Genomic DNA, 25,928 nt, shown 5'->3' on the forward strand with positions numbered 1-25,928 from the left:
AAAAAAATACAATTTTTATGTTATATGAACCTCAAAGTCAAAAACATAAATTAACAAACCTAATGGATAAGTTTCGATTTTTAAATATTTAAATATTTTATTTTGATTTTTGTTCGTTTTAAGTCAAGTGAAATATATAATTTTAAGTTGTAAGTATATAAACAGAGAAAATTATTCTATATTTTTTATGCGGTCGTGTTAGTTTTTTATTGTTTTATCCGACTGTAAGTGAAAAGAAAAAAAATTAAACAATTAAAAAAATAGATATTTGCCTTTTAATTCTTTCCTTTTAAAAGGAAGGTAGAGAGTAAAATATTCAAATTCTTTTCGTAGAGCTGAGAATTGAATAAAATTATTTTGATAATTATCAAAGAAACTATTAATTTCTCTGGTTTCCTTTCCTATCACTCTTTTAAAATCTAATTTTTTTATTCCCTTAGTTACACGCAACTCTCTTTTTTACCTCCCTTAGACTTTTATTTTTTTCATCCTTTATAGGTCTTGACATACCAATGAGTAATCTGAAATAAGTAATAAAGGATACATTTCGATATTTTATAATTTTAAAAATCTACATGACTTAAAATATGTATAATCTAAGTTATTTAAGTCGATCAATAGATTTTGATCGAAATCCATTAATAGACCTAGATTATTTGAATTTTTATAAACATGTACTCATTCAGTAGAGTTGAGTGAAAGAAAAATAGATATAATATCAAACCTTGATTCTGGTTAAGGAACACTGTAGACATGTTGTGGGAAGACCAGGACCACGTTGGACCTAATACGAGAGGATCATGCCCAATATGGTCCTGATCTTTTCACACCATGCTCACAGTGTTCTTTTGATCATAATCATAATTTAACAACATATTTACTTTTCTCTCATTCAACCCTACGGGATGATGCAAGTTTGTAAAAATTCAAATAGCCTAAGTTGGTCAAAATTCACTGATCAATTTAGAGAGGTTGGATTGTTTCCATTTCAAGTCATGTGATTTTCTGACGTTGCAAAGAGTGCAAAGTTATCCTTCATTACTTATTTCGGGCTCCTATAGGTGCTTTAGTATTATCCTAACTTTTAGCAAGAATACTTGGGCCTAGTCTCCTACTAACATGGGCCTGATTTACTTAGATTAGGCCTACATTGGGTCTGATCCTCTCATATTATGTCCAATGTGGTACTAATCTTTCCACACTATGCTCACAGTGTGTCAGTGTTCTTTTGACAAGAATCACGATTTGATATCATATTTATCTTCTTATGACTCAATCCTACCGAATGGGGTGTAAGTTTGTATAAATTCAAAACTAACTGATTGACTTAGAAATCTTAGATTGTATCCATTTCAGGTCTAATGGATTTATGAGATTGTAAGGAATCCAAAAGTACACTCTATTACTTATTTTAGGCTCCCAAGGTATGTGAGACATATAAAAGAAGGCCTATGTTGGGTCTGATCCTCTCATATCAAACCCAACATGGTATTAGTCTTCCCACACCATACCCACATTGTTCTTTTGACCAGAATTTATATTTTTATCTTCTTTGACTCAATTTTTATCTTCTTTGACTCAATCCTACTGAATGAGTGTAAGTAAATCTTAGAAAGTTAAGATTATATCTATTTCAAATCTGATAGATTTATGAGATGGTAAGGAATCTAAAAATACACTCTATTATTTATTTTAGGTTCTCAAAGTACGTGAGACATATATAAAAGAAAAAAAAAATTTAACTGGAGGATCGAGAGGAAATAGGAGGGAGGAAAGCCAATGCAACTTGTTGGTCATTCCCCTTCTTTTCCTTCCCCTTCCTCTCTTTCCAAATAAATAGGACAGTAGGGTGTTTTCCATAAATTTACAAAACTGTCTAATTTGGTAAAATGCCAAATTTCATACCATGCAACTCATCGTGTAAAATGTATCAACGAGGACCCGCTGAAAAACAAAAAATGATTATAGAATTGATGGTAAATCATGTAAGAAAGTAGTAAAATGATATCGAGAAGCAACATTGCAATTCAGACGAAAAGAAACCCATAAAAACCAAATTGTTTGAAGTGACAAAAAAGCATTGTCATAGCCATAACAATTTTAGAAAATTGAAAAGTACTAACAATTAAGGAATCTCAAAGTTCAAATCACGCAGAGAAAATCCTTCTAAACAGATCTCTTTAACAGAAATTTTCAGACTCAGCGCTTGCACAAATTGTTGCTAAAATCATGCCTTCAGCTTGCCATAGAACTTTCGCTTCTCTTGAGTTGTTTGGAAACGTCCATGACCAAACTTGGAAGAAGTATCAATGAACTTGAGCTTGATCTCCTCGAGGGCAACGCGAGAAGTTTGCTTTAGTAGGGATTGACGAAGAGTGACGACCCTTTTCTTTGGCCCCACACAACACCCCTTAATCATAATATAGTCTTCCTTCACAATACCATAGTGTGGGAAGCCACCCATGGGTGTGATGTCTTTCTCAGTCCTGCCAAAAAGCAGGAAATAACAGGTCAGATTGCTGTGTGTTCTTTCTGGTGTGATGGGATACAATTCAAGCTTGCATTTGGCAAGTGAACTAAACAGTTCGAATGAGATTATTGGAATGGAATATTTTGTGAAAGCACGAGTAAAAATTGACGAAATAAAAGATAAAGGAGTTAAATTACATATCAAAATCAGTGATAGCAATAAAAGATGGATAAGTTACCTATCAAACTCAGTCATAGCAGTGTGGGATTCATCTCCAGATTTGCCAATCTTGTAAATCTTCTTGTTCATTTCAGTGCGGTGGTGGTAACCATTCTGTCCAGCACGAGCAACAGTGTAGGATACTCTGGCAGGATGCCACGCCCCAATACAGGCAACCTTGCGGAGACCCCTGTGCGTCTTACGTGGAAGGCGGGTGACACCCCAACGAGTGACAACACCTTCATAACCTTTACCTTTTGTAACACCAATAATATCAATCATCTCGTCTTTCTGGAAGACAGCATCCATGGGTACTTGCTTCTCAAAGAAGCCGTAAGCAAAATCCACCTTTTGTGCCACAGTCCCACCATTAACTTGGATCTCCATCAGATGGGCTTTTTTCTGTTTGAGGCCCTTCATCTTCCTAATCTGGGACATCAAAACACAAAGGAACATGAGCTAATTCTGGTAACATTTATAAAAATAACACTGTTTGTAAAGAATTATGATGTTGATGGTCATCTTTTATAACAAGTGAATCCTTTATATGCACCTGAGTGTGAGCCAGAACACGAATGACAGAGGCATACTTCTTCATCTTTTCTAGTTGTGACTGAATTTCTTTCTTTCCCTCCTCACTTTCATATTTCTTAGAGTATTTTGCAAAAGCCGTCTTCTTGCTCTTGTACCAGTTCTTGTAGAATCTTCGTCTCACTTCCTCACTTAAATGCTGAGCCCACACAGTGTTGAGAGAACGAAGACCATGTGGTGTCTTCACATAGGCAACAAGTCCAACAACCACCATTGGTGGAGTTTCTATGATAGTAACAGCTTCACAAGTCTCCTTCTTATGAAGCTCTGAGAAGAAGAAGAGATGTCACATGCTTCATATGAGTTTCACATTTCAAATTAACAAGTATGGAGATGTTGAATGGTAGGCAACAACATAAGCAAGCTGGCAAAAAATGTGAAAGGAATCTAAAGAAGAAATTGGAATACAAAAGCAACTGATGCTATCCATACAATGAATTGTAATTAATATGACATTTCCACAGTTGTTAAAATAAGCATACAATAATATCATAAGACAGAGAAAGCAAGAAATTGATGGTCTCTGAAATAAGTTTTTTGCTCCATTTTACAGTGTTCGACGATAAGGTGCCATTGGTTACAATTTTAGCTATATATCTACACAAATTAATATTTTTTTAAGTTGCACAAATGATCATCAATATAGAAGGAACAAAAGAACAAATTCAAAGGATATAACAATTACTAAAGTGTCAGTTTTAATCAGCAACTTGTTTACAGATCTACCTTTATGGATGACAACAGAAAGGAATAAATTATCAAAATTTCAATCTGAGTGTAGAAACCAGACAAATGAACACATACTTGATCCTGGTTTCTCGACCTCACGTACAATGTGGGTCATACCAGACTTGTATCCAAGGAATGCAGTTAACTTGCAAGGTTTGGTAGGGTCATCCTTGGGGAAGGACTTCACTGCATTTAAAAATAACCAAAAAAATATAACATTGTTAAGTTAAAACAAAGAATTTACTTCTGGAATTCATTGAATTTTCAATCAAAACAAGAAGATTGGAGAAGCAATGTATTGAAAAAAAAGCCAAATTAATCTAGTAACAAAAAAAAAATATTAAGAGAGTTGCCATTACACAGGGGCACTAGTAAAATATTAAGATGACTAAAAACATTCAAATTGCACAAGCATCCAATAATGCAGGCCTGATAACAGTGAATGTGCATTACTGTGTATAAAATACAAGCTTCTAAGCTTCGTTTATTCTAATAATAAATGTTGAATATATTAGAATTCAGAGAATAGAATAAAGTAGCCTATTGTTAATCATCAGTCTTACACACAATTCAAGTTTCACCATGCAAATAACAACATATTCAATGTTTCTAGATGCCAAAACGCCACAGACTCCACTAAGGAACCACATAAGAATGATGTCTGGCAGAGACTATGGTTAGCCATGGCTTTCAAACAAATGCAAAAGAAATATAAGAGCAAAATTTGAAGTTACACAACGGCATAGACAATACCACAAATGAATCTAGCAATAAAAGTGAATTGATAACAAGGATATTAGAATGCACATAATATATGGGAAAATATCAGAGAATGCACAAAGCAAGCTGACAATGTTTCCATGATACCTTTTCCACGATGACGAGAAGCTCGTTTCCTCGGGAGAAACCCTAGCGACCCATGCCTTGGGTGCTCAAATTTCCGATGAGACATCTTTCCTACCTACCTTCAGCATACAATGCGCAAAAAAGATGACTTTAGCCATTAATAAGAGAAAAAAGGAAAAGAGGAAACAAAATTAAAACATGAAATTTTATACAATTTAACAATGGCAAAAAAAAACTTAAAATAAATCTTGCGCCTAAAAACAACAACAACAAAAACTCTGAATCACGCATGATTCTCGACAAATTAAAAATCAAAACAAAGCAATTCTTTCTACGTTAAGCAATCATCCTGCCCTTTAATTCTAAAACAAGTTCGAAAGTAGTAAAAGTACTAGCAAAACGCAATAGTGAGACAACTCAAGCGCGCAGAAGGAATGCCGGAGGTAGAACCTTGAAGTAGCCTCTCGTTTCCCGCACCAGAGTGCCTGCAGGCCGCCGGAGGACCACACCACACGAAACCCTAACGAATGGCCAGCGCTTATAATGTGCGTCGAAAACCATTATTACCAAAATGTCCTTGTTATCTTTGAGAATTACAGGGTGAGGGAACCCGGGTCCAGGTGAGAGTGTGAGACGGCAGAAGTTGGGCTCTAATTGGGCCGACGTAAGATCCAACCCAGATTGGATGAGCTGCGTTATATACACTCCTTGATTTACCGATGATAAGGAATTTAGAGGTGTTTTGTTCTTTTTTAAAAAATCTAAATGGGAATATGAATTATAGTATTGTAAAATAGAAATAGATGTGATTATAAATATCACTCTTAAATATAATATTTGATTAGTTGAATATTTTTTATTAGAATAAATTAAAATTTTCTTTTTTACCCTTAGAGAAAAATAAAAGAAAAAAATTAGATGTAAGAGAAAGTTCAATGTGAAAGGAAAAAATGATGAGAGAAAATGATAAGAGAGAAAGTATGACGAAAGAGAAAATGTGATAAGAAATAATGAATAAAGAGAGTGTGATAAAAGAAAATAAGAAAAAAAAAAGTGTGATGATGAACGCATGATGAGAGAAGATGAAGAAAGAGAAAATATGATGAGAGGGGACGAAGAGAGAATGAAGAGAAAAACATGATGACAGAGGATGTGTGGTGAGAGAGATTAAGGAGAGAAAATATGATGAGAGAGAATGTGATGAGAAAAAAATAAAAAATAAGACTGCGATAAGATAGTGTGATAGAGAAAATGAAGAGAGAAAAAAGTATGATAAAAAAATAAGGAGATAGAGTACATGATGGAAGAAATTGAGGTTAGAAAAATATAATGATAGAAAGAGAGAGAAAAAGTATGGTGACAAAAAAGTAAATAAGTTTGTCCCCAGCGCCTCCGCCAACCCGTCCTAGGGCCAACATAAAAGAGGTAAATTACGGATGACTACTAACCTTTAGAATAGTGGCTAACATATAAAGGAGACATTTATCTCGATTTTAACTAACCACTAGATCGTCTTGAGAAGACCGAGAAAAAAAATATATAATAAGAAAGAACAAGAGAGAGAAAATGATATGAAAGAAAATTTAAACAAATATATTAAAAATATTTTAATCCAAAACTTAATTATCATTCCCATTTTCATCAAAACCCAAAAAAAAAAACGAGTTTCATTAATACCCAAATTTCTAATTTTATTTTAAAATTTTAATTCTGTTCTCATCAACTAAACACAAAATTTAAAAATAAATCTATTCCCTCATTCCCAAATATATTCCCTCATTTCCAATTCTCTAAACCAAACGTCACCTTAAATCAAATCAAATACTAATTGTTTATTTTGATTTAAATGTTCCTTTTATTACTTATACAAAGATATAAATTAAAAATAGATTTCAGTGAGGATTAAGATTCAAATTCTAATACTATCTTAATGGTGAACTGTAAAACTATGACAAACTAGTACTTAAGAATTAGATGCTGCAGTTTTACAATATCCAGCAAGAATAGCAACAAAACGGCACCAGGGTGATTGCTTATCGTTTCCTGTTTTCTCTTCATTCTATTCACAGGCCAATTTCGTATCGAAGCTACTCAAACAGATAGCAAAAGCTTGGAATGTCGAAAGCGGGTACCGGTAGTCCATGGTGAACATATCTTTCGCAACCTTGCCAAACTGAAGTATGATCTTATCATGACCCGGTGCAGCTGGCTGTGTGGCGGTTGCTAGGTTGGGAGCAGCGGGTTGTGGAGCGGCAATCAGCTGGAAGTTCTTCACAGAGGCAATCGTCACACGGCCCCGGAAGTTGAGGCACCAACATTGTAGCTGCTCGTGCCAACGAGGTGGTTTGTTTCGGAGTACTAACGGTCTCTCCTTTGCATCGGTCTCTTCAGCTCCTCCAGAAATATCAGAGAACCGCGAACTGCTAAAATCGAAGGAGCGGTCCATGTAAGAGGACGTGGAGGAAAGGCTGCGGAAAGAATTAAAGTTGCGAGTAACTAGACTGTCAGGTTGTCCAGGGACCGCGCCACCGGGCTCAAGGGAGGATGCTGGGATAGAGTGGATGACACAGTGCATCCGTCGTGGTCCTCGAGTTCCGAGAACATTCAATTCATATGTCACCTGAGCTATGGGATAGCTGCTTGATGGCACCTTGGGTGAAACTTTCTTTGAGTAGAATCTATGGCTGGTTCGACCAGTAGGGCAAATAGCAGCCCTGTTGTATGGAGGCTGAGTATCATTGATCCTGAACTTTGTCCCTACAAAATTTGACCTAAAATGCCAGGGAAAGAAGTAGCAGTATTCAGTTTACTCGGTTTTATTTAAAATTTATATAAAAGATGTACAAACAAAAGATGAAACACCTCAATTTCCCGATGTAGGTGCTGCTCGAGCGTGATATGTTGCCAGCATCCATCGAAATGGTGTATTCGGTACAAGTTGGTTTCCGATTTCTCTTAGCTGATAAGAGAAATTTACCATTCTCAACAAGCACAGCTACATGGGAACATCCAGAAATGTTGAGTTGTTAACTAATAGAAATATACATCTGACTGTTTGTTCAAAGAAATTCAAAATGCTATTCAAAGAAAAGACCAATTAACCAAAATAAAACTAAATTCCTGATTTGCTTCAGCATTGTTAATCCTAGCATACACGAGCATAGCAATAACTACTAAATGTACCATGAACACACAAACAATCTTGCAAATAGTTTGTTCTTCGAACACTTTGATAGAAAATAAACCGAAGTAGAGTTATTTGGGTATGTAAACAATTCCGATATTTAAGTCAGAATGCATACGGATAATCACATAAACTTGTGATTCAATACAGAACCTACGCTGATGCACAAGATTAAACAGATGAAATAAAACAATTCAACTTCCATGGTTGCTCAATTTGGACCTTGATCAACTGTGTGACTTGAGAAAACTTGAATGAAAAATTAGTATTGCAATTTCAAAAGTCAGTTTAAAAGCAAGAAAATTTACTGTAGTGCAGTGTTATATGTGTTCCATGACAAAATTATTAAGACAATCCAACATGCCTTTTGCACATCAAGAATGGAAAATATGGACACAATACAAAAACTTCATATTGGTGATATTTGTTGGCCAAATTTAGCAAACAAAGAGCATGCTTACCAGGAATAAGACAACTTACCAGAACTAAGACATAAATAGAGATGATAAGTTGATTTTGACTTATCCCTCTTGATGAAACATTGGATTACCCCATCTCGAGCTCCAGGCTATATACAAAATCAAACAAAAATCTAAAAGTCAGTAATGAATCAAACTTTAGGAGGAAATAAAGGTAATGCATCGACTTCTTAATGTGCTATAAATGTTCCAACTATAATATCTTCGTTGTTAAGTGAGAATATAAAGATTACCTGTTTTAAAGATACAGGAAAAGTGAGCTTCCCAGAAAACTCTGGACTTCTTACTACCTCTTTACACATCTCCCTCCATGATTTGCACACAGCTGCACATGACACAACATGCTTGCGCGATGGCCATGTAGCTTCATTTTCTTCTAACCTTTTAATCACATCAAAAAGTAGCTCCGAAGGAAGAGTAGCCCAGCGACTTTGCTGAACAACTTGAAGGGGTTCATGGGCATCATAAACAGAACCTTGAGATTTCCCTTTATGATGGCCAGAAAAGCCTGAAAGCCTCACTTCAAAACTCCGCCTTGACAAACTACCAAAGCTATCCCTCACATCACGAACAATGCTCCGGAATGAGTCAAATGACATCTGGCTTAGCTGAACCATGATAGAAGCAAGAAAGAATGCTACTCAAGAAGTAAATAAATGATAGCAGAAAGCCAGTGCACATAAAATCAACTAACTGTATAAATTGACAAGAAATCCTGAATAAAATGAACAACTATGAACAAGAGCGAATCTGCCCCCCTTCAAAAATTTTTTTATTAAAATCATTATAGTTTATAATTTCAGCCGTCCCCCTCAAATCAATTTTTTTTTATTGGTATCATTATAGTTTATAATGTTGCCCCTCCTATTTACACATTTTGCCCCTTATTATAGTTTTTTTAAGGGGTCAATTCCCGGCGGACGCATGTCCTCAAGGAAAAAAAATTCCTCTTGCCCTCTAGCCACGTGGCGGTCTGCTATAAACTGATCCCGTGATTTACCTCCTTTCCTACAACCTGAGGACAAATTGTGAGGGGTGTCTAGAGTGAGCGTAATCACCTTTGCTACAATAATTTTATATATTTTTGGCTTAATGCTTGTATGGTTCCGTACATTGAGAAAGATATTTTTAATGGAATTGGAAATGAAGCTATTATGCAAGATCATGACTTCTCGTCGTAAACAATTATAATTTCAGTGTAAATTTTTTTTGAAGTATATTTATTGACCTCCCTCTCGGCTCTATTCATGGATTTGCCCCTGACTATGAAATATAAATCTGAAAAAACTATATGACTTCAAGAAAAATTTATAGATCACCAATGAGAAGTCCTTGACACATCAACTTTTAATGGACTTAAACACGTATAATAGATCTTCTATACATCAAAAGACAAATGGGCTTCTTTAAACACATACAGTTCAAAAGCTTAAGCTAGTTAGCTAGTCTTTTTATAACCATTAAATAAACTAACACAATAATATTATTTTAAAAGATACTACTGGTATGAAATAGTTCATCTCAACCAATAAATACATAAAACTACAAACATGAGTTGGTGCAACCTAAAAAGAAACCAAAAGAACATATTCGCCCAATATCAATTAAAGTAAACTGCTTTAATATATTCCAACGAGATGGAGTCTTTTTCTTTAAAGTTCCGTGAAACTCATCAACGACATCTGAAGTCATAAAGTGCTAAGATATAATAGCATGCACAACTCAAAAGGAAACATAAAAAAAAATATTCTCCCAATACTTATAAATGAACACTATAGAAACATTCCCGCAATATGGGTTCCTTTCCCTGAAATTTATTTTAAAATACCAGAATTCACGAATTGCATAGATATGTAAAGCATAAGATCAAAACTAAAAAGGAAAGAAAGAGAATTCTTCTCACAGTGCTTCTTCTTTAATTTTCCGTGGAATCAAACAAAAAAAACAATGTTGGTAAAACTAAATGAACATCTCAGTAAACAAGTGAATTACAAGTATACTTTCGCAATAATTGGCTTAAACGTAAATGTCTCATCCCCCAGCCACAATGACACCGAGTTTGAACCTGCTAATTTGAACAAAGAAGCAAAGACAGAGATATGTACGTACCCACTCTTGACCAGAAATAAACCGTCCATAAAACAAGCAGTAAATCGATCACACTAAGATGGATTAGGGAGAATTGACAGATTTCTGGCTTCACCGCATAAAACGGGGGATAAAATCATAAAAATATCAAATTTACAACATCCAAAGTCATGATACATCGGAGGAATATCGGAGAAGCCACAAACAATTCCATCGGAAAACATGGGAAGGAGCTCCAAGCATAAACCTTTACCATTAAAAAAAACTGTTTTTTGGAGCTTGTACCCCCAAAATCGAATCCCCTTACGCTCCAAAAACAAACTACGTTAGTCGAAACTAGAATTGCCAGTCTAGTCTCCTCTAAAACCACTCCGTGCAAGCAAATGAAAACGCGCAGAGCTTCCTTGCTCGACAGCAAAGAAAGGAGCGGAATCGATGATTTACCTTGAGTGTCCGAATCCAGAAGCAAAACCCACCTCCGCACTTCAACCTTCAATCCTTGATTCGCCCACAAGCAACGAATCCCCAGACCAACCCCCTCTCTGTATCCGCAGATCCCTTCCTTCTCGCTGCCGCTTCTCGCTTCCCTCTTCTCGAACCCGCACGCGCACAGCAAAGGCGTAACTCAAAGGTCGAAGGCCAAAAAGCATAAATCCAGCAAAGAGGAAGCGAGCAGAGGCTCCCACCCATCGATGTACCTCATCAAGGGGAACGAACCGTTGCCCAATAACAAGGCAGGTACGATATCGTGCTATGAAAAGGTTTGCGTCCCTACCGTTCCATCACGGCGGAGCTAGCCCTTCTTGTGCTTTCTGCGTGGCTCTCCGTTTGTTCATAACGGCTCCGTTTGCGCTCTCGTGCCGCGTGAACTTGAAGCCACTCGGAGAGTGGAGCGGTGTCGACGTCATCTTTCGTCAGCGAAAGTTCCTCCGGAACAGTTTGGCAAGAGGAAGAATATTCCAATTGTCATATCACACTAAATTTAATTACATTAAAATTCATCATACCGTACTTGGTATATGTATGATTTTTTTATATAATGGCCATATTCAAATATGTTAAATTTTAATTCTATAATCTAATATGATGGTCTAAAATTAAAAATTCGTAATAGTCCAATTTCGGACTTACCTCCAATAATACTAAATTAAAAAGGAAAATAAAAAATTACCCTAATCACTCGCATCAGATTTCGGGAGCAAAAGATGGCGGATTTTTGGGGAAAAAGCGAGCGTTATTGGCTTCCGATACGGCGTGTCGGAACGATCGAGTTTATGTCGGTCGTTGCTACCGTGACACGCATCCAACGGTCAGAACTCATGTTGTGGGTTGTTGCGAAGAACGCAAGATACAGATGAATAATTTGATTGTTCTTCCTCCATTGCTTTAAAGAGCGGTTTAGTCCATCAATTGACAAACAATCCACCACACGAGCCTGTTGATAAGACACCATGCCCTGCTGGAAACCCCATAATTAACGCCAACTATCCTTGTCAGAACAGGCACGTCTATATTAGCGAAGTGAAACTCAGGCAAAAACAAAAAGGAAAGGGCTTCTACTAAACTCTGTAACGCAGAAAAAGAGCCAACTTTAGGGCCAAATCTACCTAAGTTAATCTCTCAATCAATAGATATAAAAATGCTTGCAGATAAAGTAATGGAGCAGATCGATGCATGAGAGACGCAGATGCTATTCAATTCGGGGAAGAAAATCGCTTTCTTGCACGTCTTTCAACGAGCTGATATATAAAAATTTATGTGCAGCTTTCAAGTCATCATCAGCTTTAGAATGATGGACAAGTCGCAATAGGTTTTTCAAGCTTATCTTATCCTCCCTCTGTTAAGTGAAAAGTACGTGTGCTTCGAGAACTCATCGAGTTCAGACACTGACCTGTCAATTGCTCTGTGAGTTAAAACAGTGAATTAAATATGGAACTGAATGGTGCCAGACCTTTATGGCGTTGCCTTTCTTCTTCCATGTTCGAGCACTGTATCTAGTTACTCTCCATTAATGAAGTCAGAATTGCTCACGAGTTGGCGACGTCCATAAGTAAGAGGTTGCTAGATGACAGAGCAGAGTCCTCTGTACTTCCTCTACAGCTTCATGGATTCATGAATAAACTTGTGGATGGTGCATCCAGGGAATGAAGACAGATAAGCAAGTGCAGTGCTACTTAATTTATAGACTGAAGGATTTTAAGGAAACTCTAACTGTGGTTGGCAAAATTTAACAGAGAAATATACCTCTGTGTTATTGTTATAGCTCAGCAACTTCTCTTCTAGTTTAGTTCCATTGATTAAATTGTTGGTCGACTATAAACTATTTTTATTGATCTTAATAAAGGGGATGAATTAATAAGTTCGATTTTAAATTTTAACAATTAGAAATCACTATTTTTTTTTTTTGAGAGTCCTTGCTTAAAGACGAATTAAATAAACAATTTTCAGTTCGTTTCCTTCAGCAAATCACGGAACCCAACTCATTGCCACTCGTTTCTTTTTTGCTGTCTGTTCCATTGGTGCTGTGTATGCGGGGTTCCCATCTTCATAATTGTTCATTTAATATTTATATCAGTTAAAATTTAATTTTAAAATTTATTAAAATAAAAAATTTATACTAGTATCAACTACGTTGATACACGAAGACACGATCTTCTTGTCCCAAAAGTTGGACGTTTTTTTATTACAAATAAAAAACAGATGTCACCTTGATTTTCTTCCAATTTGATTTATGCTCTTTTGAACAGGAAATCCCGCGTCCTGCCGCTACTTTTCTTCGTCAACTGCGACATGCGACGACGTTGGAAACAACTCATCGCCTTTAATTTAAAGTCCACCGTCAGGGAATCGTATCCGTCCACGCCAACGAAGATCCACGTGTCTCAAGCACGATCGCCATCCAGACTCGGCCGTAGTCGAGTCTCGTTCCAGATCAGAAACGGGGCGATCTCCTACCAACGTGTTGCCGAATATTCCACGCCTCGTGCTGTCACTGACTCGGATATCCGAACGAGTCGGCCGAGTCAATCCCTTGGCGATGGGTCCACTCCGAAAACCCCTACCTCGATCTGTGCTCTCTATTTAAAGGAAGAAGAAGGATCGTGCCTCCCATCTCATCGTGTACCCGGCCGAGGGCTTTCTTCCAGTTCGCAGTGCACCGATCCGGCCGCCGCCGTCGCCTTTTTACTTGAGGTGTGCTTCTCTCTTCTCTTCTCGTGATTGCATTCGATTCATCCTCCCATTTGATTAGTTTCTCTGGATTTTATTGAAGATTCTCGGTCATGGTTTTTTTTGGGAGGGGATTTGTATCCGTTTTCCTCGAGATATTTTATCTTTCTGTTTCTGCGGACTACAGAAACATCTGCTTCTCATTTGATCGTATTGAGTGGGAAATGGAATACCAGTTGTCTGATAAAATGCTAGATGTTTCAACGAAAAGGATCTCACGCTGACTCGTTTGGAAGCACTTTTTGATCGAATCCAATGATCCACACGAGTTGTTCGTTACTTTTGATGGTAACAAGTAGCCGATTCAGCGAAGGGGATACCGCATTAATTCGTTTGGAAGCAATTTTTAACTGTGGAAAAAGATCCCATTTGATGATAGGATTTAATTTTAAAGGGTGCGTGCTTCAATTTTGTGTTTGAAGAGACAAGAGGTTGAATTACTATCAGTTATTCTTCTTCACGTTGAATGAGAAATCCCGAGTTTTGCTTCCTGATTTCTTTTTTTCAAACTGGTTGAAGGAAGTAACCAAATACACAAATGAAGAAAATAAATGGATGGTAAAAGACGTATAGGTTGATTTGTCTAAATATTTAGGTTCTCTACCGTTTTCATTGCTTTCCCGACCTTCTACTATCTGAAATCTAATTAGTAAAAATTGAGTTGATTGGAGTGAAATATATACATGGTTCAGAGAAAGTTTTAAAAGAAAATAATGTAATAAAAAAGATTAATTGTTCTGAATATTATTAGCAATTTGACCTACTCTATAGCCCAATGGAGGACAAGATTAATGTAGGAGATCCCAAATTTTTGGGAGAACATGGAAATACATTTTCATTATGTGATGAATATGATGATACTATGTGGAATTGTGGGTTCATTAATATAAATTACTCAATGCCAAGCATTAACTGAATTAACTATGATTTCTCAAGAGCCCTGTGCATAGTAATGACATTAATTGGCCTGTTGTAGAATTATGAATCCACAAGAGGGAACGAATGGAACACACAAAAGCCTGATTCCACGGCTGAATCAAAGAATCCTATCCTCACTGTCGAAGAGATCTGTAGCTGCACATCCATGGCATGATCTTGAAATAGGTACTGTGATTTAATATTACAAAACTCATTTCTTTGCAACTGAAATTACCAAAGGATTAACCATATCATGATGCTTCATGCAGGTCCTGCTGCTCCTGCAATCTTCAATGTTGTAAGTATTCTCTGGACAATCATCCTTTGATTAGCAAAAATGTATTAGTAAGAAACATTAGTGTTAATCATTTGCAAACTATAAGATCAATTGCATCTGCAACTATCCCAATCACCATCAGTGTTAATCATTCTAGCAAAAAGAGATGAGTGTTTCTCTGATGTAATTTTCATTTGGTAAATGATTAATTTTAATATAATTATGTGAATTTGTACCTTAATAATAAGTTTGAGTAATGACAAATAAAAAACATTTTCTTTTAAATATTATTGATGCTATTTTCATTGGTAATCATCAAAGGTTGTCGAGATATCCAAAGGGAGCAAAGTGAAATATGAACTTGACAAGAAGACAGGATTGATTAAGGTGTGTTTTCCTATTGTCTTATTAATTCTAAAATTGAAACAACCTGTACAATGCATGCAAGAAAATTTTGATTTTCTGTAAACTTATCATTCTAATGTCATTTTGTGGCTTCACTCACAGGTCGATCGGATCTTGTACTCGTCAGTTGTTTATCCACAGAACTACGGTTTCATTCCTCGCACACTATGTGAAGATAATGACCCCATGGATGTTTTGGTTCTTATGCAGGTTGACTGAAACCTTATATGTTTCTCTTTGATTCATAAAATTGGTGATGCTTCTCATTATGATTGCTTTGCCTGAAATTTTTGATATCATATTTTTTCCATCCTGGTGCCATCAAGGACGAAATATAATCACAGAGATAACTGAACTTTTGCCAATCAAATGATTGTACAGGAACCAGTTATTCCAGGATGCTTCCTTCGTGCCAAGGCCATTGGACTTATGCCTATGATTGATCAGGCAAGAATGCAGATAATTAGTAATTTACATGCAATGCCAATCCTCAAGTTGTGCAACTAATGCTTATTGTTTTTTCTAAAAGGGAGAGAAAGATGATAAGATCATTGCAGTTTGTGCTGACGATCCTGAATACCGTCACTACAATGATATCAGTGAGCTACCTCCTCATCGGCTCGCGGAGATCCGACGCTTCTTTGAAGACTGTATCCTATCGAAGAGATGTTATATTAGATTTCATATTCTTGAGGTTCAATGCATGATTTAATTTTTATTTTTTTTGAAAAAAAAAGAACATACACAAGAATAAAACAAAAACAGATAACAACCTTGACGAAACTGTTCAGACAAAAAGAATGAGAACAAAGAGGTTGCGGTCAATGATTTCTTACCGGGGCAAAGTGCTCGTGAAGCCATCCATCACTCAATGTGAGTTACTCTCCGTGCCTTGCTTGAATTTCTAACTACCGAATGAATTGAAGCATTGACAGTGATATCGAATGATTCTATGTGCAATTATTCAGGGATCTCTACGCTGAATACATCTTACAAACTCTGAGGCAGTGAAAGCCCAAATCAAAGCCACCATATTCTATTTTGGAATCAAGAGTTGCAACGACGATATTGCACTACTTATCAGTCTTGAAGCTTTTGTACTACTTGTCAGTCTTGAAGTTTTTGGCGTTGAATTGTTATTTTTTTTATCATTTCATCTAACATACGATTGGATTGCTAATTAATGCTATAGCACAGTGAAAATTTCATTTTGTTAATTAAAGCTATATTTTATTATGCTTTCATAATTGCTTTTTATTAAAGAAAATATAAATATGATTTCATTTTATTATGCTTTCATAATTCCATCTCCAGTGATGCAATAGTAATTAAAACTACAATTTCTCAGTTGAGACGTTCATGGGAGCATTGATTTTTCTACATATATAATTATGGAACTCCATTTTTAAATATAATTTTAGTATTATTTTATATTAAGATCTGCCTTATTACTTCATAATAACGATGATTAGTGATTGTAACGCTCAAAGCGCTTTAGCGCCCACGAGCCTCATGAGCCCAAACGTAACCGCCATGGCCGCCCACCCGCCCGCCACCACTCTAGCGCACGACCTCGCCACCGGCGCCTTCCCCAGCAAAGCACCCACGCACCCGAACGCCACCAGAGCCGCGCTCGCCGCCGCCGCCACCACGCCCAGCCTCACCCTGTAACTCCCTATAAACCCCGCCGCCAGCAGCGGCACCAGCGCCCCCACCGCGAACGCCATCGCCGACGCAGCCGCCGCCTGCAGCGGGCTCGGAAGCTGCTCCGGCCCCTCCTCTTCCATCTTCCCCTCCTCGCTCGCCTCCCTCCGCTTCTCCCTCCTCCGCTGCGCCGCCACCTCAATGTCCACCTGCGAGTACACCGACACGAACTCGCCGATGGCCATGCTGCACGCGCCGGCCACGAGCCCCGCGAAGCCCGAGAGGACCATCGCCTTCGCGTCGTCCTTCACGGCGCCGACGCCCATCATGAGCGACGCGGTGGAGACGAGCCCGTCGTTGGCGCCGAGCACCGCCGCGCGCAGCCACTGTGCGCGCCGGGAGCAGTCGTCCCGGACCTCGACGACGGCGCCGGCTGGAGCGACGACCGCCCCCTCCTCGAGACTTTCAAAAGAAAGCTTAATGCCGCTTCCATCAACGCTGGCCATGGATTAATTTTGCCGCGTGGAGACAGGGGAGGCAGTAGCAGGGAAGCAGTGTGGAAGACACACGCCGTGCGGCGGTCTCTTTATAGTCATTCTCCGGTCGTCATCGAGATAGTGATCGATCGACCATGGTGGTGGCGCCACTAAGTGGAGTATTCCGTAATTTAGTTAGGCCTCATTGGGCCTTTTTATCGAACATCTTCCACGCAGCATCAGAAACAGCTAGCTGAACCATTGCCCATGACCTAATTCCATGGTGAAAAATAAGAGGGTTGTTGTGTCAAAGGATGTCATGTATTTTTACAATGACATGATATTATTCATTTTAGAACTAGATGCTCATGGTTTTATTTTTGGACTTTTTGAAAAAGACCACATACCAATGGAAATATCATGTATCCTTTTAACTCTATGATTTTTACACAATCTTTCCAATATGAGATTTTGATTGAATCCCAATAATCTTCCCCTCAAACGAAGGACCACACTTACTCTTATGGTTCGGGTCTTCTCGTGAGCATCTGGTCACCCTGACATGCTTGGGCCTCCTCACAAGCATTCGCACCTGGTCACCTTAAGCTACGGCGGGTCTTTCCGCGAGCATTCGGTCACCTTGACCTGCTTCGGGGCTCCTGACCTATTCATCTCCCCGCGAGTATCTGGTCACCCTGACCTGCTCCAGGTCTTCTCACAAGAATCCAGTCATCTTGACCTGCTCCAAGCCTCCCCGTAAGTATCCGGTCACCCTGACTTGCTTCAGTGCCTCCTCACAAGCATTCGGTCATCCTAACCTACTCCAGGTCTCCCGACGAGTATCCGGTCACCCTGACTTGTTTCGAACCTCTCCGCAAGCATCTGGTCACTTTGACCTATTTCGAGTTTCCCGTGAACATACGATCATCTTGACCTACTCCGGATCCACTCTCAACTTCGTTCAAGGCCCTCCCACATGATATCTGGTCTGGACCCTGACCCTCCCACATGAGTTTAAAAATCAGTCGGTAATTACCGACGGAATAACCAATTTCGTCGGTAATTACCGACGGATTTAAATTCAATCGATAATTTTCGACTGAAGTTAAATCAGTCGGATGTTTCCGACTGTTTTAACTTCAGTTGGTAATCCTGTCATTATTTGTAGGAAATTTTGTAGTATTATAATGATATGATATTGTCTATTTTAGATCTAAGTTTCATGACTTTTCTATTAGGTTTTTCTCAAAAGACCTTATGCCAGTAAAAATATCATATATCCTTTTAATCCATAATTTTTATTAAATCTTTCATAATATAAGATTTTGATTAAATTCTAACAATAAAAATTCAAAAAAATAGAAGTGAATTGCCAGAAGGCAAAGAAATCTATTAATGAAGGACGACAACAAACAATTATAGCCTCTGTAACAATATGCATTTTTTTTTTAAAAAAAAAATTGCACTCTGACTGAAATGTTGTCTGTTTCCATCACTCCAGAGAAAGTAGGCAAGAAGTTTTTGAGGCTTCCATGCTATTAATTACATTATATTATAATCAAGCGTATACTTTAAATTTTCCTCTAGGTTCAACACAAAATGGCTAACGACAAAAAACACTAGAACAAACATGCAAAATGGTATATTAAGAAATTAAGGAATACTTGCACAAACATGGCACAAGAAATGCCTACTTGAGACCTCACTTATTCACGAAGAAATGACAAGTTTCTACAACAGATGTAAAAGGGTACCCAAAAGAACTCTAAAAGACAGTTTAATAGTTTTTTCTTCTTTCGAGAGCACTATCAACATCTACCAATAATGCAGTAGTATATTCCCTCTTAAGATGTCCATTTCCCTTTCTTTTAGATGTCTTTAAGCTCCATTTCTACATGTACCAAATAAACCTTGCCATATCTTCTTCCTCAATTATACATATTAAAACACATGTTGGCACATGGATTGCTGAATAGATGAGCACCTGGTTTTGTTTAAAAACAATTGTAAGGATAATGGATAGGATAGGAGTATGCACTTCATCCACCATCACCACTATTATTTGAAGTGGATGAATAATAAACAAATTAGGAAAGGTGCAATATGGTTGATGGAAAATAAGAGAGAGGGATGAAAATGGACTTACATTTGCAAGGGAATTTAGTCCCACGTTGAGGGACGAGTGGTATGAGGTAAGTTTATATTGAATTGTAACATTTATACTATATTTACTCTAAAGTGAGGAAGGAAAAAGATTTTATAGTGGAAAATTATCCATGGAGAAAGAGAAGAGAAAGGGTGAAGAAGTCTCTTCTTTTACATGTTTATTTATCTTGATAGAGGAAGGTGGATACATGCAACGTAATTTTGTAAATAAAAAAAGATGTAAGCGTCATTTTTTTTAGATATATGGTGAAATTTTATGAGTTAAAAAGGGTACATGTGCTATTTTTTGGGAAAAATTGCATGCATTCCCTATTGGTAAACAAATCTTTACATGCATTCCCCATCCATAAAAATCTTTGTTTCCACTACCTAGTCAAATATATTTACCTAATTGTCCATGATACTTTTATGTATAAAAAGTCCAAAAATCAGTATAATTTATCTTAAATTCAGTACATTAAATTAGAATCTAGTATATTTTCTATCAAATTGAGTACGATCCTTTTTTCACCTTAATTGGATGGAAAATATACTAATTTTTATTTAAATGGTACTCAATTGGATGGAAAATATACTAGATTTTATTTAAATAGTAAATGATGCTGAATTTATAAGGAATTATATTAAGCAGGAAATGCTCAATTTAATAAAAAATATACTCAATTCTAATTTAATATGCTGAATTTAATAGAAATTATACTCATTTTTAGACTATTTGTACCGAAAAAATATGAGGATTAATTTTGATAGAAAATATACTCGATTCAAGTATAAAGTACTGGATTCTAGTATAAAGTGCTGAATTTAACCGGAAAAGTGCTGAATTTAACTAGAAATATACTCGTTTTTAGACTTTTTATACCTAAAAAAATCTAAGGGGCAATTTAGTAACAATATTTGCATAAGGGAGTTGAAACAAGTAATACTTTGTATGCAGGGAGTGGAAACAAAGTTTTTTGTGATTAGGGACTGCATGTAAAGTTGTGATTATGATTAGGGATTTTTATCTACTTTATCGTTATTTTTTTAGTATATGGTATAATTTTGTGAATGAAAGGGATACATGCATCATTTTTTTCCCTCCGTTATTTTTCATCCTATTTTAAAGTGATCGATTTTGACTTTAAAATCATCCATTGATGAATTACATTTTTCTTCCATCTAAAAACTTTTATTAAATAAATCATAAAAACTTTTTCATAGATATTTTTTCTTAATCTTAATTTTCGTTCTCCTAAGTAAATTAACCATTAAAGTCATGAACGTGTATGAGGAGAGATGTACTCTCTCTCTCACGGGCGAGCCTTCGTAGACAGCACAATCATCCAGCCTTCCCGGCTTGAGTTATGTAAGTCAACAATCTCAACATATCATGTAAGACTAAATCGTTTGCATTCAGAGATTTCAAATTTTATAATTTTTATTATCTCTATTAAATATCTCCTACAACATGATCCCTATTTAACTTTTACTAAGGACAACCGGTTAAAATGAACAAGTTCATTAAAAATTGATACGGTGAATAGGGAAAGGATCGGCCCGAATGAAAAAGGGTCAATGAACTTGCATAGATGGTAGTCAAAGTCCACGATAGATTAGAAAGTCGAATAGCTGACCTAGTAGGGCCCCACACTCCCAATCGACCTTGTCGATCGGAAAGGTTCATGTGAACCTCACTCTTGGTGCAGATCAGACTCACTCAAGACTTAGTCCTCACTCTCGATCGACCCTGTCGATCGGACAGGTTCTCTGTCGACTCCACTCCTGGTGCGGACCGGGCTCACTCGGAACTCAGCTCCCCTCACTCTCGATTAGTCCTGTCGATCAAACAGATCCTCTACAGATCCCACTCACGACATGCATTGGACTCGCTCAGGACTCAGCTCTCTTCACTCCCGATTGACCCTGCTGATCATACAGATTCCATGGGGACCCCACTCTCGGCGCGGATCGAAGTCACTCGAGACTCAGCTCCCCTCTCTCCTGATCAGCCCTGCCGATCGGAAATGCTATCCGTGAGTCACATTCCCGGCTTGGATCGGATTTGCTCGGTTATTTGTTCCCACTCTCCCGATCGGCCTTGCCAATCGGACGGGCCCTAAAAGAGTCAATGTTGACTTGTTAGATGACCCATAAACCACTACTTCCTTTGAGGATATCGTTACGGTCCAATTAAGACATATACATAAATGGGCTCTCTGAGAAGCCCATTTTCTAGCTAGCAACCCAAGAGACCTCCTAGCCTAAAAGTCTAGTTACTATCATTAATATAACACGTGAGTTTGTCAGAGAATCATATCTATGTATAGATACTTACACCACCTACAAACCGATGTGATTGATGAATGTAGTATAAGCATAACAATGGGACAGATTGATTGGCTGCAGGATAATGCCTCATTAATATGGAGATTGTGAGGGACATTATAAAAGAGGATTTTTCTCCGTTGGCATAGGTACACGCACACACACCTACACATTATAGAATCAAAAAGATGTTAGAGGGGGGTGAAAAACGTTTGCCACTTTTTCTAGAATAATGAGTTAAAACAATGCAGTGGAAAAGAAAGAAACGAGAACACACAGACAATCGCTAGCATAAGTTTTTTTATTTAGTTTGGTGCATTCGACGATTCTTACTCCAAGGCTCGCACTCATGGAGTTCTTTCGTTGGGTAATCACTATCAATTTAAAAATATTTACAAAATTTAAGTAAAAGAATTGTTAAATAAAAATATTGACAACAAAAGAAGTAATTGCTTAAGCATTGGCTGTCGGAGTAGCCTTTCGGTGTCGGCGGAGTCTTCTCGAAACAGCACGCGAGTATGAAAGTCGAAGCAAATGATCTACTGAAGCCTCTGGTTGAATTCCTTTATATAGACCCTTTCTGGGTGTCTAGACCACCCTTGGGCATCTCCAACGAGGCCTGGGAGTTCGCTGACTTATCCTCCTCCAGGCGCCAGGACCACCTTTGGTCCTGGCGCCTGGATCGCTGACAAGGTTGCACCTCGACGAAACTATATCTCTAAAAATTTATCCATCTCCTAGCGCTTGGACCTGTCTGGGTGCTCATATTGTGACATAGGCTAGCTAATCAACGTGTGCCAACTGAACTCGACTAATTGCCCATTCGACCCCTTTACGGGTCCCTGGACCAGCTCCGAGCACCTAAACCTCCGGGTGTTTGGAGCCTCTTTTTCAACCACATGATTTTTTACATCACAAGGTTAGCATAACAAAATATAACATGCAAGATAAAATTATCACAATATAGAGATAAAATTATTAATTAGATCTTGTTTCCCCAAGACCAGGATCTTGTCATGGTCTCATCTTAGACTTCCAAAATGACTTTAAACTGGGTCGCGCCTATAGTCCCACCGGGATTTGTCCTCACTAGATCTCTCTACTCTAGTAACTTATCTCACTTGCCATTTACAGTCAATTGACTTACCTTTTGACTCATCAGGTCTTCTCACTAATTGTCAGGTTCGCAAACCCAACTGACTTATGCTAGATGTCAGATCCTACAAACACAGCTAGACTTCCTGCCAGATATCAGGTCACTCATTGACCTATCTAGACTTCGTGTCAGTTATCAAGTCCTCAGACCTAACTGGACTTCAGTTTAGTATCAGATCCTCTAGACCCATCATTTCATGCACACTTGGTAATAAGATTAGATAATATAACACTTAACTTAATCTATTTGTTATTTATCAAAACTTGAGTTTGACTATTAATGCTAACTGCATCAACACACATCTCTTCCTCTTTGTTGATCTTTGCTTTTCTTTGAGCCACCATTATTTTTTGACTTAATTGTCAGAGTAGCTACTCCAAGGACCTCCCGACCTTCTTACTGATGATTTTCTTCTCTTCTCAGGAGTTCTCAGAGCCAGTCAATCTGCACGCCACATCACTAGTGATCCAGTCTCATTGCTTCCAAACAAGATCAAATTTGACGTCGTTTATGGAAACCTCTCTACTTGATCAGGAACGTGAAGATGGACGACACCATAAAACTAGCTTATTGGTGCATTTTTTCCTGGATCAAAGTTGACTAGGTTGACTCAAGCTTGAGTCTTGACATTTGAGTTTTGATGTTTGACAATATATGGAGGTTGTTAGTGCAATTGTCCATTTGGGAGATTGAAGGTCAAAGGTTGACCAAATGTCAAGTAGGTCAAGGTTGACATGATACTTGACTAGAAAATTTTTAACTGGAGGTTAGGTAAGGACAAGACCAATGGGAAGGTTGGCATAAGAAGAAAATCTAAGTGGATTAGTGTTGACAGGACACTTGGTATAAAAAGTCCTAGTGAGTGAAATCAGACAGTAGGAAAGTCATAGTGAGTGTAGGTAGTAAGAAAGTTCTGATGAGTGAAGCTAGACAATTGAAAAGTCTTTATGAGTGAAGCTAGGGAAATGGAAGTCCTGGTGAGTGAAGTCAAGTGGAAAATCCTAGTGAATGAAGCTAGCTGATGAAAAGTTTTAGTAAGTGAAGTCAGGTGAAAAATCTTAGTGAGTAAAGGAAGGTGATGGAAAGTCCTAGTAAGTAAAGTTAGATAGTGAAAATCCAGGTGGGTTAAAGGACTGATCGGACACCTAGTGTTTGGAAGTCTAAGTGGGTCATAGAGGATTGGATACATCAGTGGAAATCCAGGTGGGTTAAAGGACTGACCGGACATCTGATGAGTGTAAGTCCAAGTGGGTCATGGAGGACCGGACACTTGGCATGAGACGGTAAGTCCAAGTGGATCAAGATTGACCTGACACTTGGCACAAGAAGAAAAGTCCAAGTGAGTCAAAGAATTGATAAAAATCCTAGCAGGTCAAGGATGATCAGATGCTAGGCAATGAGGAGTCTGAATAGGTCATGGTTGACCGGATGTTGGGTAAGTAACCCTAGGGCTCAGGTTTAAGAGCTAGGATTTCCAAATCAATTAGGACAATTGATTTAGTCGAGCTTAAGCAATTAAACTCCAACTTAATCGCTTAAGGCTCAAAAATCATGACCACAAAAGCAACATGAATCGCTTACGCTAAGCGATTCAGGATGTCTTAAGCAACCATCTTGATCGCTTAAGGCCCTTTTTATAAGAAATAAAAAGGTTGGTAAGCGATTAAGTAGGAAAGTTTAATCGCTTATGACTCTTTAGCAATAGAACAAAAAGAGGCGTAATCGATTACCCCCTGCTTAAGCGATTGAGGTAATCATTTAAGGTTCGAAAACATAGTCGTTCTGCAGGTTCATATTGTGATACTAACGTGGTAAGCGATTAGGAGTGCATAATCGATTATGGCGCTTGAAGAAGCCCTAGAAAAAGATTTTTTGTGACCATTCTTAAGGAGCTCTTCTCTCCATTTTTTCACGACAACTCATCACCAGTTCTTGTGAGCTTAGGGTGAAAGTGCTGCTATATTTCCAAACTTACAAAAGGCTTCTACATCAACAAGAGACTAAGCAAGAAGAGATTTTTCATTTGTAATCTTGTATTTGCTTCTTGCATTGTATTGTATTCTTATCGAGTGTGTTGAGAGTGTTGTACGAAATTTCTTTATCTCCAGAGTGTTTTCAAGAAGGAGTATTTTTGATAATAGAGAGCGTTCTTATATGTGGATCATTGGATTAGTTATCTTGTTGAAGTGGATACCAAGTAAACCTTTGTGTTAGCATTGGTGGGTATTCTCTTCAATTTTTCACTCCAAGATCATCATCGACGAAGCGAGTGAGCTATTCACCCTCTCCCTCTAGCTCCTGAATTGTTCCAACAAGTGGTATCAGAGCAAGGTTATTCTTCACCTGACTCATCATAAATAAGGGTAAAAGCAAGAGGAAGAAAAATAAGTTGAAGCCTAAAGTCAACAAAGTCAAAGACTTTATTAAAAGCTCAACTTCAAGATGGATTTTTGAGATAGACTCATATTTGATACACGAGCACCTCCACCATATGGATTTGGGAGTTTCGATCTTTGAAAATCAAGGATAAAAAATTTTCTCATGATAGAGCAATGATTTTTTCTAATAGAAAGCTTTCAAGCTCCAACAAATGACAAAGGTAAGCTCATAAAGAAGAGCGAATGGAGTGAGGAACAAATCAAGAGAAGCGAGGCCAATGACAAAGTGACCAAATTATTAGTCAATCTAGTGCCTAGCAACATATTGAGTCAAATTGGAGAGTATGAAGATGCCAAGGAGCTTTAG

General features: G+C 37.7%; 4 protein-coding genes across 6 annotated transcripts; 1 reads left to right on the forward strand and 3 right to left on the reverse strand.

Moving 5' to 3' along the window:
• Positions 1-2,034: 2,034 nt before the first annotated feature.
• On the reverse strand, positions 2,035-5,407 carry LOC121969276 (60S ribosomal protein L3-like). 2 transcript variants are annotated; one of them, XM_042519274.1, is made up of 6 exons: positions 5,306-5,407; positions 4,877-4,974; positions 4,085-4,195; positions 3,243-3,547; positions 2,709-3,118; positions 2,035-2,486 (listed from the first exon to the last, which is right to left on the reverse strand). In XM_042519274.1, exons 2-6 carry the CDS (start codon positions 4,959-4,961, stop codon positions 2,228-2,230), a joined length of 1,170 nt encoding a protein of 389 aa, XP_042375208.1. In that variant the 5' UTR covers positions 4,962-4,974; positions 5,306-5,407; the 3' UTR covers positions 2,035-2,227. The 2 variants fall into 2 exon arrangements, with proteins under 2 accessions (XP_042375208.1, XP_042375209.1); XM_042519275.1 differs by having other exon boundaries at positions 4,877-4,970; positions 5,306-5,401.
• A 1,395-nt stretch (positions 5,408-6,802) lies between these two features.
• LOC121969278 (tubby-like F-box protein 8) lies at positions 6,803-11,291 on the reverse strand. Of its 2 annotated transcripts, none has more exons than XM_042519277.1 (5): positions 11,051-11,291; positions 8,752-9,126; positions 8,520-8,607; positions 7,718-7,850; positions 6,803-7,626 (listed from the first exon to the last, which is right to left on the reverse strand). In XM_042519277.1, the coding sequence occupies exons 2-5, from the start codon at positions 9,115-9,117 to the stop codon at positions 6,915-6,917; spliced, it is 1,299 nt and encodes a 432-aa protein (XP_042375211.1). In that variant the 5' UTR covers positions 9,118-9,126; positions 11,051-11,291; the 3' UTR covers positions 6,803-6,914. The 2 variants fall into 2 exon arrangements, with proteins under 2 accessions (XP_042375211.1, XP_042375210.1); XM_042519276.1 differs by lacking the exon at positions 11,051-11,291 and adding an exon at positions 10,860-11,044.
• Positions 11,292-13,646: 2,355 nt separating this feature from the next.
• LOC121969280 (soluble inorganic pyrophosphatase PPA1-like) lies at positions 13,647-16,678 on the forward strand. Its single transcript, XM_042519280.1, has 9 exons — positions 13,647-13,798; positions 14,811-14,938; positions 15,022-15,050; positions 15,351-15,416; positions 15,537-15,644; positions 15,816-15,881; positions 15,964-16,084; positions 16,226-16,307; positions 16,403-16,678. Exons 2-9 carry the CDS (start codon positions 14,815-14,817, stop codon positions 16,443-16,445), a joined length of 639 nt encoding a protein of 212 aa, XP_042375214.1. The 5' UTR covers positions 13,647-13,798; positions 14,811-14,814; the 3' UTR covers positions 16,446-16,678.
• A 205-nt stretch (positions 16,679-16,883) lies between these two features.
• LOC121969279 (vacuolar iron transporter homolog 1-like) lies at positions 16,884-17,861 on the reverse strand. The gene has a single exon (XM_042519278.1). It carries the CDS (start codon positions 17,582-17,584, stop codon positions 16,919-16,921), a length of 666 nt encoding a protein of 221 aa, XP_042375212.1. The 5' UTR covers positions 17,585-17,861; the 3' UTR covers positions 16,884-16,918.
• Positions 17,862-25,928: the final 8,067 nt, after the last annotated feature.

Source organism: Zingiber officinale, chromosome 4A (assembly GCF_018446385.1).
Source record: "Zingiber officinale cultivar Zhangliang chromosome 4A, Zo_v1.1, whole genome shotgun sequence".
NCBI classification, from domain to species: domain Eukaryota; kingdom Viridiplantae; phylum Streptophyta; class Magnoliopsida; order Zingiberales; family Zingiberaceae; genus Zingiber; species Zingiber officinale.

What these genes read in the sequence shown, in the direction of transcription:
- LOC121969276 (XM_042519274.1), bottom strand. Translation starts at nt 4,961, where the DNA reads ATGTCTCATCGGAAATTTGAGCACCCAAGGCATGGGTCGCTAGGGTTT. An exon ending in GTGTTCTGGCTCACACTCAG is followed by an intron (nt 3,119 to 3,242) that starts GTGCATATAAAG and finishes TTGATGTCCCAG; the next exon opens with ATTAGGAAGATGAAGGGCCT. An exon ending in GCTATGACTGAGTTTGATAG is followed by an intron (nt 2,487 to 2,708) that starts GTAACTTATCCA and finishes GCTTTTTGGCAG; the next exon opens with GACTGAGAAAGACATCACAC.
- LOC121969278 (XM_042519276.1), bottom strand. An exon ending in TTCCTGTATCTTTAAAACAG is followed by an intron (nt 8,608 to 8,751) that starts GTAATCTTTATA and finishes TTTTGTATATAG; the next exon opens with CCTGGAGCTCGAGATGGGGT. An exon ending in ACCTACATCGGGAAATTGAG is followed by an intron (nt 7,627 to 7,717) that starts GTGTTTCATCTT and finishes CTGGCATTTTAG; the next exon opens with GTCAAATTTTGTAGGGACAA.
- LOC121969280 (XM_042519280.1), top strand. Translation starts at nt 14,815, where the DNA reads ATGAATCCACAAGAGGGAACGAATGGAACACACAAAAGCCTGATTCCA. An exon ending in TTATGCCTATGATTGATCAG is followed by an intron (nt 15,882 to 15,963) that starts GCAAGAATGCAG and finishes TTTTTCTAAAAG; the next exon opens with GGAGAGAAAGATGATAAGAT. An exon ending in CCGACGCTTCTTTGAAGACT is followed by an intron (nt 16,085 to 16,225) that starts GTATCCTATCGA and finishes GAAACTGTTCAG; the next exon opens with ACAAAAAGAATGAGAACAAA.
- LOC121969279 (XM_042519278.1), bottom strand. Translation starts at nt 17,584, where the DNA reads ATGGCCAGCGTTGATGGAAGCGGCATTAAGCTTTCTTTTGAAAGTCTC.